The 11,585-nt window shown below is 38.7% G+C and overlaps 1 protein-coding gene across 1 annotated transcript in view; it reads left to right on the top strand.

The window, feature by feature from the left end:
- Positions 1-7,653: 7,653 nt before the first annotated feature.
- LOC129005273 (molybdopterin synthase catalytic subunit-like) overlaps positions 7,654-11,585 on the top strand; it is a 41,104-nt gene continuing 37,172 nt past the window's right edge. The window contains exon 1 of the mRNA XM_054434112.1: positions 7,654-7,903. Coding sequence (XP_054290087.1) covers positions 7,781-7,903 — 123 coding nt within the window. The 5' untranslated portion in view covers positions 7,654-7,780. The remainder of the gene's footprint in view (positions 7,904-11,585) is intronic.

Below are 11,585 nucleotides of genomic sequence, written 5' to 3'. Positions count from 1 at the left end.
GATGTGATAGGTCTGCTGCTACAAGTCACAAAAGTTCTGGTGGAGGAACCCTACTTGCAGTTCGTAAGAAGCTTATGTCTAAGCGACTATACTCTGGATTCAACATTGAAAGTGTCTTTGCCCTTGTGAAATTGGGACCTGGTTTTGATCTTCTTCTGGCTTGTGTCTACATTCCTCCTTCAAGTCCTCTTTCTGTTTACCGTGAATTCTGTGATGCGGTTACTGAGACAGTCGAATTGGCAAATTTCCCAAAGAAGACACTCATTTTTGGAGACTTCAACTTGCCTCACTTCGATGTCAACTTACCTGTATCTGGCCTTCCTCAACATTGCTGCGAATACCTCCGTGACATGTCTTCTCTGCACTCTCTCTTCCAGATAAATCATGTTCAAAACCATAGAGGAGTAACATTGGACTTGGTCTTCCATTCTGATAGTGAAGTGCAAGTTATCAGGGCCAACGATTGGTTGATTAAACCTGAAATTCATCACCCTCCTCTGTCCCTTACTCTTGAGTGCTATATGCCTTCTACTTGTGACAACAGCTACAGCGGCTACAACTTGGGGAAATGTGACCTCCCCGCTGCTTTTATAGCCCTTCAGGAAGCAGATATGGGATTTATTCACCAGCCGATCTCAACTGATGAAAAGTTTGATCTTTTGGAAAGTTCCTTAGAGAAAATCGTCAAAAATGCAAGTCCGATGAAGAAATTTGGTATCTCACGCTTCCCTAGGTGGTTTAATGATGACCTAAAAAAATGCATTATTGAAAAGAAAGCTGCGCATGCACGTTTCAAGAGAAGTTTCAATCTTGTCCATTATTATGAATTCTCAAGGCTGAGAGATAATTGTAGGTCGCTGTCTCGTGAATGCCACATTCGATATTTATCCAATGTTCAATCAAACATATCTTCTAATCCACGAGCTTTCTGGGGACTAGTTAAGGCTCAAAGAAATACTCCTGACATGCCGTCTAGTCTGCATTTGGATGACGAAGTAGCCAGTGACACAACAAGCATATGTCAGCTGTTTTCCAGTTATTTCAACTCGGTCTACTCTCCATCGTCACGAGTTTCACCTAGCTTTAGCTATCCCGTCTTCGATTCTCTCTGTGTTATAACAACCTCAACTGAAGAAGTACTCAGCAAGCTTAAGAATCTGGACACTACAAAGGGAGCTGGAATTGACAATATACCGCCATCTATGCTTCATCACTGCCGATCTCTCTTAGCTGAACCCCTCACAGTGTTGTTCAACGAATCACTTAACAAAGGAATCTTCCCTAGCTCTTTAAAGTCGGGCTTTATCATTCCTTTACATAAAGCAAATGATCCCAGCGACATACGGAACTACCGTCCAATCACTATTCTGCCGGCAATTGGCAAAGTCTTTGAAAGTATCGTGGTAGATAGACTGAATCCTTTTCTATCCAAAATAATCCATCCATCCCAACATGGCTTTATGAAAGGCAAGTCTACTGTCTCCAATCTCCTGCTCTTTCAAGAATATGTCTTGTCTGCCTTTCGCAAGAACTACCAAGTTGATGCAGCCTACATTGATATTAGTGTGGTGGCTTAGCAAAATGATCGTGACCGGATGGATTAAAGCTGCAGCTTTTGCACATTTCTTCCATACCCTAAATACAAACAATTTATGGGGGGGTGCCCGATTTTTAGGTCCGCCATCTTGAAATACGACGCCATCTTTGTTTTCTATAGAGGAATTGAACGATTCATTGAAAATGGCATAATATCAACCAAAAGGACACATTTACGCCATTTTGTATATAACATGTTTTGTTCACAATTAAATTTGCTATAAAATGAGATAAAAACCACTTCGATAACTTAAATAGTTTTGAAGATATAAACTGTTAAAGTTTAAAATTTGATATATTCCTCTACGCTACATGTAGTTTTTGCTATATATCACCCAAACGGTCAACGGTACGTATCTGTTATTATGATATATTTTATTCGTAATTAAATTTGCTACAAAATAAGATGAAAATCTCTAAATTAACTTAAATAGTTCGGAAGATATAAACCGTTAAAGTTATAAGCTTCTTTAATTTCTGTATGCAATAGGTCCATGTTTCTTAAAAGTCCCAGCGCTTTGTTTTTTCTGCACGTATAGCGTCAGAAGACTGCAGATTCACACATCAATACTGGACCTAAAATAGTACTTTTTAGAGTACTTCTTGACTTTTTTCGCCCAAGGGGGGTCGGCCCACAAGGAGTAAGTTGAAAATCTTAAATAAAAGCATAGGCCATGATGCATATCAAATTAAAGAGATTTACATGTAGAACGCGTTACCACAAACTGCACTATAAAAGGACATGTGGGTCAAAAGTGATACAATGTTATAGTTTTGCTTATTTATTTATTAATTAACGGTCTACACCATTTCATCTCATTGCATATCATATAACATACGTAACGGAACTTAACAACACGGATCATACATAACAAACAATAGTATTAACAAGCAAAACAATGATCAACAAGAATAAACGTATAACAAACTTATCAAGAATTGAATATAAAAAGATGTAAATAAATCTGGAATTACATAAATTGATCGGTTTAATGTGATAATATTTAAAAATTCTATCAACATGTATCAACATTTTAATAAATATGAAAGCAAACAAGAAATTCAATAACAAACTGGATAATAGGACCACTCTACTGTATTATGGACCACCAAGGATTATGAGAAACAAGCAAGCAGCTATTTCCTAAAAGTAATAAAACTTGAGGAGAAAATTTCGAGATTTTTAGAAATACTGTTTCCCAAACGATGTAGTCTTGGTAGCGTGCTGTTGTAGGCATATGCTGTAGAATGATATCCCTTTCAAATAGGTTCTGGGATCAGGATGGTCTGGAGCAGCGAAAATTTACCCTGCTCAGCAGATCAGGAGAGTCAAGTTCTGCAATGAGATTCTTCCTCAGGAAAACCAGATCAGTAATACGCCTTCGAGAACTCAAGTGGTTTGGCCGAAGATGCTGTCGAAGATCCTCAAATGGGTACATCCCTGAATGGGTATCCCAGAAGAAGTCCTACGATTCTAAAACAAGAGCTGCACTCTTTCGATGTCCTGTGAACGACCAAGTGTATAAATGGGGACCATACAGGAGAACAATATTCCAACAAGGAGAGCACAGCCCACACAGAGAACCCATTTCTAGATAATCTCAGAATGAAACCAAGGGCTGAGTTTGCTTTCCTTGTTAACCTGTTATCTTGATCATCAGGGTTGAGATATGATGTAAATGATACTCCAAGGTCGTTGACAGAGGTGGATCTAACAAGTGCGTTCCCATTTATTGAATAGTTAAAAAGAGAGGTTGTTGGGGTCCTGTTGAATGAAACTATCATTCACTTGAATTCATTCAAAAGCATTCCATTTTGCATAAACCACATTGAAATTCCATTGATGTTCTGCTGGAGGCATTTCGATTCTGAGAAAAACTTTTTACATGATTTGCGTCTGGGCAGAGATAAAACTGTTCGTACAGCCGATTTTTGGAATTTAAATAGAAATTTAGTTTTTAAAATTTCATAGTCCCATATAGGTATAGCATACGCTATAGGAATAGGCTATATCATACGCTAAATGAGGATATATTAGTCCGTAATATACGGATATTAAAACTTCGAAGGTAGATGTGTTCTTTAAACTACGTAGGACAAAAATTCCAGAACTGACTTTTGTTGAAACCTGCTTAATGTGATCTGAGAAATCAAAATGTTTATATAGTGTCAGTCCCAGAAACCTAACACTGTTAGTTGGATGAACTGTTGTGTCATCCAGAAGTAGGCTGAATCCATTAGAGAGTCTCTTTGAAATAGAGAAGTGCAAAAGTTGGGTTTTTTCGGCGTTGACGGAGAGAAAGTTGGAATCAAACCACTCGATTAAGCTACTTGCTTTCCGAAAGGTAGTGAGCTCCAAGCTTTTGATGGTGCGGCTGGAAATGGAGAGTGAGGTGTCATCAGAAAATAGTGTTGGTTTGGCGGTTGATATGCAAGATGGAAGGGTGTTAATGAAGAGCAGGAATAGGGTAGGTCCTAAAACAGAGCCCTGAGGCATCTCTCTCAAAATGGTGGACTTATCAGAGGAATAGGAGCGAATGAACCCTGTTGTCAAGAATCTTTGACAACGTCAGCCATATATTAATGAATACTGAAAAGAAAATTGGTCCCAGTAGAGGTCATTTAGGTACACCAGAAGAAGCTTCAATCTTTCAAGACTTCGCTCCAGCAAATTTCATTTTTTTAAAGTGATTCCACAAATAGTCCTCAATCCCCAATCCACCAAGCTTTGCCATGAGATAAGTGCGACTTACACGGTCGAAAGCCTTGGATAGGTTCAAATTGACAGAATCGTCCTTATGGTTACGAGAAAAGGCTTGCATTATGTCATCCTGGTACAGAACCAAATTGGTCAAGGTAGATCGCCCTTTATTGAACCCTTGTTGATAGGGCACGATGACATTGTTCAAAGGAAAAGAGAGTCCATGAAGTAGAATTGCTGGAAATATATTAGCCAATGTAGGTTGTACCACCACTGGACGATAACTTTTGACGGATGGGTCACCTTTCTTGAAAGTTGGTAGCACATTACCATTTTTAAGACCCCGAGGGAACTTTCCAAGCTTCATCAAGATGAGATGAAATGGTGTTGACCATTAATAAATAAATAAATAAGCAAAACTATAAAATTGTATAACTTGTGACCCGCTTGTCCTTTTAAAGTGCAGTTTGTGGTTACGCGTTCTACATGTAAATCTCTTTAATTTGATATGCATCATGGCCTATGCTTTTATTTAAGATTTTCAACTTACTCCTTGTGGGCCGACCCCCCTTGCGCGAAAAAAGTCAAGAAGTACTTTAAATAGGACTATTTTAGGTCCAGTATTGATGTGTGAATCTGCAGTCTTCTGACGCTATACGTGCAGAAAAAACAAAGCGCGGGGACTTTTAAGAAACACGGACCTATTGCATACAGAAATTAAAGAAGCTAAGTTAATTTAGAGATTTTCATCTCATTTTGTAGCAAATTTAATTACGAATAAAATATATCATAATAACAGATACGTACCGTTGACCGTGTTTGGGTGATATATAGCAAAAACTACATGTAGCGTAGAGGAATATATCAAATTTTAAACTTTAACAGTTTATATCTTCAAGACTATTTAAGTTATCGAAGTGGTTTTTATCTCATTTTATAGCAAATTTAATTGTGAACAAAACATGTTATATACAAAATGGCATAAATGTGTCCTTTTGGGTGATATTATGCCATTTTCAATGAATAGTTCAATTCCTCTATAGAAAACAAAGATGGCGTCGTATTTCAAGATGGCGGACCTAAAAATCGGACACCCCCCCATAAATTGTTTGTATTTAGGGTATGGAAGAAATGTGCAAAAGCTGCAGCTTTAATCCATCAGGTCACGATCCTTGCCGATATTGTCTCTAAGCCACCACACTATATGGCAAAAGCCTTCGACAAGGTCGACCATACAATTCTTGTGTCTAAGTTGCTGGGCTACGGAGTGGCTGAACCTCTTTTGTCATGGATTTCTAGTTATCTTCAAAAACGTTCTCTTGTCGTGAGGATTGGTTCTACCACTTCCACTCAGTTCTCACCTTCTTCAGGAGTTCCACAAGGTTCTTTGCTGGGACCTTGCCTCTTCAATGTTTTTGTCAATGACCTACTAGACAATTTAACTGTAAAGGCCTTACAATTTGCTGACGACCTGAAGATTTTCACTACTGTGTCTACACCAGAAGACTCTCAAGAAATTCAAAATAGCCTTTCTGAAATTGAGGATTGGTGTGTCAGGAATAACATGTCTGTAAATCCCAGTAAGTGCTCTTGTATAACCTATCACCGCATCAAATCCCCAGTCATGTACGTATACTCCATTTCTGGTACATCCATTCCACGGTCCCAGTGTATAAAAGACCTAGGCGTTATTTTTTCCAGCGACATGGGATTTTCTGGGCATATAGATCACATCAGTAACAAAGCAAACAAGATGCTTGGTTTCATAGCAAGATTCTCCAGAGGCATCGACAACCCTTCTGCTCTTCGCTCTCTGTATTGTTCCCTTGTGAGACAGCTAGTGGAATATGCAAGTCCCGTGTGGTCGCCTTACACTGTTGGCAATAGGACGAGACTGGAGGCTCTACAAAGGCGTTTTCTTCGTTTGGTTGGTGTCCGGCTGGGTTTTGCCTATCTTGATGTGCCTGTGGAGGAACTGTCCAGCAATCTGAACTTGTCACCTCTTGCCCTGCGACGTGACGTGGCTGATGTTATTCTTCTCTGGAAGATAGTCAATGGTCACATGAACTGTCCAGATCTCCTAGCTGAAATCGACCTCAGAGTGCCTACAAACACAAGATCTCGAGATCTGCTGGGTCGAAGATACCACTCAACCAACTTCGACTTCAACAGTCCTTTCGCAAGGTTTACTCGCCTGGGAAATCGAGTTGCGTCTGGGTGTGACCTGTTTTTCGATGGACTTCAGCAGGTTCGTCGGCAGGCCTCCTCTCTTCTTCTTTCTGGGAAAGACTAGTAATTAATTTATTGCTGTTTGTTAATCTTTATTTTCTGTTGTTGCTATGTTAGAGTATTTATTGTTGTTTGTTAATCTTATTTTTTTGTTGTTGTTACGCTTTGGATATTTATAACCTGTTATATCTTTGTTAACTTATATTTATCATCAAATTTTGCTTACCTATTTTGTTGTATTCAACCATCATGTTTATCTTTGTAAATTGGCTGCTGCCGTTGGAAATAAAATAAAGTGTGATTTGTGGCATTGTATTCTACTAAAAAAGACCTTTAATTTGATGTGCATATTGACCTATGCTTCCTTTAAGATTTTCTTCTGACTCCTTGTGGGCCGTCCCCCTGAAGAGTTATTGGATCACTGAATATGTGTTATAATAGAGTTTTATGCCCTGTAACTTTGTACCAAGTATTGTACCTCTATCTGCATTATTTTTTTAAAATATTTAACTGTCCAGGAACTTTTTTACCACCCTGTATATATATATATAATATATATATGAATTTGAACGGATGGTGTTTTTGACCTCTAGGGACCTCAAAACGAAAAAAAAATCGGTCCCGGGTCCAGGTCTTACCGTGAGTACTACGGTAATAGCTTATTCCCTATATGGAAAATTCGCTAAAATGAATGGCGCAAATTAGTCAATCCTATCAAAAGCTGTGGCAGTTCAAAGTTTGCAAATTTCAACTTTAGTTACCCAGTTTGAGGGGAAGGGGGTGAAAATTTGCATACACCAAAAACTTATTTTTTATCATATAAACATTCCCTTAGTATTAACATTTCATCTTTATTAATAAAAAAATATCAGGGGTAGGGACTTTTGAGACACACGGTATTACCACAAGGCAGGGAAGTAGGTGTTAAAGGTATAGGTAGTTTTATCTATGGTATAAGCATGATAGTTCCTGTGGGAGGCTTTTGAATGAATGAATCAATATATTATAGTTTAAAATTGTACTGATGAAGTAGTGTCGCTTCATGGTTAGTTAAACCAAGCCAGCTTTTCATTCAACTAAAAAAGAAGAAGAAGAATAATTCTAGCAGAAGAACATTAAGAGCAGAAGCGCAGAAGGTACCTTTTGCTAATTTGCTTTTATTGTTATTTTTGTAGGCCTAGCCTATTTGTTGATTTTTTTTTAGGTTGAAGAGTTTGAACGTAATAATATTGCTACAAAATATTGGAAGTAAAAATGGATTTTATTAATCTCTCTGCATCGATGACGATGCTAGAGCTTGTCAGATTTCTGTTACAAGAAAGCAATGACTCTTTTTCCTTTTACAGTGGAAAACTCTGTGATGTTGAATTAATTAAGGTAAGGTTAGCGACTTGTGTGAACCTGGCATAGTTTAGCCTAGGCCTTGTTCTTTTTTTATCGCTATCACCCCTGTGATATACCTCTATATTTGTCTACTTTGTTTAAGATGAAGACTTCATCACCCCTGTAAACAAAAGGCAAAACACGCCTTTTTATCTAGGCCTAACTTTGATAGGCTACTATTTGTTGAGACTGAATTTGAAATAAGCCCTTTGCGGTTAGGTACACTTCCATATTTGTTGGCACAAACAACCGAATGAGTAATATAAATTATTCAATTGTTTAATTCGATATATCGTTTGGTTAGTTAGGTTAGGTTAATTTTCATTCGGTTGTTTGTGCCAACAGATATGGAAGTGGATCCCCCTTTACTTGTAGTCAAAGCATGCTTATAGTAGTTTGGGCAACGATTGTGTAAATATAGTGTTGACGACACGAGTACAGCAGAAAATCTAAGGTGAACAAGCCTTGGCGAGGGCCTTAAAAACTTCTACTAGTGTCGTTAACACTATCTACGCAATTTTTGCACACTACTTTACCTACGAGGCTGCGACAGTGTTTTAATTACAAAAAATCGCTACCGGTAGGCCTACTCATAACTTCTAATAGAGGTTATGTTTTAGTTTATAACCTCTAATAGCCACCGACAGTGATGCAATTAAACATTGTACCAAATACTAAGTAATAGGACCACTCAACAATTAAATTGGCCTGAACAGCATTGCATGAGTAGTGATGGGTAGTGAGTAGTAATGGCATTGAGTAACTGGCTTACCAACTCACCAAGGCTCATATTTTAATTTTTCTACTCGTGTCGTAAACATTATCTTTACGCAATCGTTGTGTAAACTACTATTAATGACCTCAAATATAAGTTATAAATATATTTTCTTATGAAGTTGATGATTTTAGAGCCTAAATGAAAAAATAACATTTTAACTAAGCTACAGCTTACAAACAATTTAAAGGAATACATTGTGGTGCAGCAACTCTTTTACTACGTTAACTAAATTATAATAAGTAAAACAATAAGATTTGGTCAATAACGTAAGAAAAAACAGCTACACTTAAATAGGCCTATTACACCATGTTTTGGCTTAAGCGTGTGGCTGATGTCTACTCGTAGCCATTGGCGAAATGTCCAGCTGCTGATTATTTCTTGTCATTGAAATGGGGCGTATGCAAAAACCCCAGCACTCAAGAAGCTTCTTCCTTTAGTCGTCGGTTGGCATGTGCAATGTGCATATGCATTAGCGTAGCAATGGTAGAGCAAGTGGAGCAGTTGCTTCATTGCTGATGGCTGGGGGGGGGGGGGGGAGTTACTTCTCAGAGCCCCAGTACAGTAACTTATCCATATTACTGGGGCCGAATCCCTGAAGTCCCCGGTGGCCGAATTAACTGCCTTCTGGGGCCATGAATCCTCCGGGAGGGGATGTAGGGGCTCTTACCATAGCTAAGAGAGCTGTCTGATACAGAGAGACAGTCTATGTCCAGAGAGATTTGGTAGATGGAGAGGTTGGAGAAGCTGCTGTTTAGGGGACACCCAAGAGCCGAGGGGGAAGGTATGGGGGTTTAGTGAGTGGGAGAAAATTTTGCGCCGTTCCGGCCAAACCTCGCATGCGGGGTTGGTTCGGCAGATTGGCCACAACCTAAACCCCAACTCTCACTTGTTAGTTAGCTGCGGACAGCTACCTTCTGCCACTGGGTGTTGGTCCATCTACAGAACCAAGTGAGGGGAGCCCTAGACTAAGGTGTAATGCGATCCGTGCCAAGAGTCTTGTGGCACTGGGGGCCTAATATTCAGTGTCTTAACGGAGCCTTCTGGGAACCAGGGGTAACCCAGTCGTACGCACACCTTACCTCTCTAATCGGGTCACTGGGGAGGTGGACTTAGATATCCGGTATTCAAGAGAACAATGTAGACAATCTGACCCAAATGGAGGAGGAAGGTCTACTGAAATCTGACAATGACGACAAGCTCGCAGAAACCGGAAAGGAAAAGGTGCTATCCAGAAGTGAGAGGAGGCTGGTGTGGGCTGCCAAGTACCCTAACTCTGCTTCCTGCAAAGCCAGTTCCTCCTGGAACTAGTATGCTGGGAAAAAGCAGGGCAAGGGCAAGATGCGTGGAGTAAAAGAGGTGGGCCAGACAGAGCGGACTGCGCGCGATGACGTCACTGCAGTCCCGGCGGCAGCCGGCTCACCGCTAGAAACATGTTAAAACGCGCAAACTTGATCTATTTTGACACAACCAACACTGATATGGAGGGGGTATTTCACGTTGTAACACGAATGTCTTGTGTCTACGAAAAATACGCAAAATAACCATTTGTAGTCAAGCATTCAGTGCATTAGCAAACATCGAACAGTACAGTAGTTTGTGCAAGTGATTCAAGAAATTGTATTTAAATTCAGTTGAACTAACGTTGGTTGAATTTCAATCAATTTTTAAGTAAAATTAGTCACGTCATATATATATGTATATATTTTTCATTTTAAAGTTTGTATTTTAGTGTTAAGAAGATTTTCATTTTATATAAGTGCGTGTTTGTTCCTTATTGTGTTTATAATAATTTACTGTCTGAAGACGGAGATGAAAAATGCCAGGTATGCGTTGTGCTGTAGCTATATGCAAAAACAGTTATTTTAAAACTAAGACTCGATCCGATATAGTGTCATATTTTAGATTTCCTAAGAATGATAATATACGCTCTGTCTGGGTTGAACGTTGTAAAAGAAAGGATTCTTGGAATCCTGATACTTCTTATATTTGTTCAGAACATTTTAAACATGAAGACTTTGAAAGGGATTTAAAATCAGAACTATTGGGTTTGGGTAATGTAAAAAAAATTCTCAAGTCTGGGGCTGTGCCCTCCATAAACCTCTTACCTTCTGAAAACAGTATCAAAAGTGAAACGGAATGTTCTAAAAAACGGAAATTAAGACAAGTATCGCGGGCAAACAAACAGTTTGTGCAAGCTGCGTTGTCAAAAGAAGATGATATAAATGTAAATGACAACCCTACAACTACAGATCCTAAGACTGCTTTGATACCATCGACTATTAATTACGAAGAAGAGTATAAGAAATTAAGTAATGAGTTGGAAAAGATGAAAGAAGAATATGAATCAACAATATCAGCTTTAAGGCATGAAAATGCTCGTCTGGTCGATGAAAAAAGTTCTAGCGTTAAAGAGGAAATTAAGAACATTCTTAAGGGAACCTTTTCTGATACCCAAATTAATATTTTATTTAATCGGAACAAAAAAGTTAGTGTGGTCTAATGAGGACATTACGAAAGCTTTTACCATTAGATACTATAGTAAGCAATGCTACATTTATATGAGAACTCAAATGAAAATTCCTCTCCCCTGTTTAAGCACATTAAAAAATTGGGCATCAAAATTGCATCTTAAACGGGGAATACTCCAAGGGGTTCTAAGCCTTATGAGGGTTGCTGCACAGCAAATGACAACTCTGGAGAAAATTGTAGTTCTACAGTATGACGAGATGAAAGTAAAATCACTGTATGAGTACGACCCGATTATTGATAGAGTTATAGGACCACATTCACAGATGCAAGTAGTAATGGCAAGAGGACTTTTTTCGTCGTGGAAACAGCCGATTTTCGTAGATTTTGATTTTTCAATGACAAAATCACTTATTGAAGAGATTATTACAA

Source organism: Macrosteles quadrilineatus, unplaced genomic scaffold (assembly GCF_028750875.1).
Source record: "Macrosteles quadrilineatus isolate MER2022 unplaced genomic scaffold, UCM_ALF_1.0 Scaffold_18__1_contigs__length_3160703, whole genome shotgun sequence".
NCBI classification, from domain to species: Eukaryota; Metazoa; Arthropoda; class Insecta; order Hemiptera; family Cicadellidae; genus Macrosteles; species Macrosteles quadrilineatus.
This window is presented reverse-complemented; position numbering and strand designations above follow the sequence as displayed.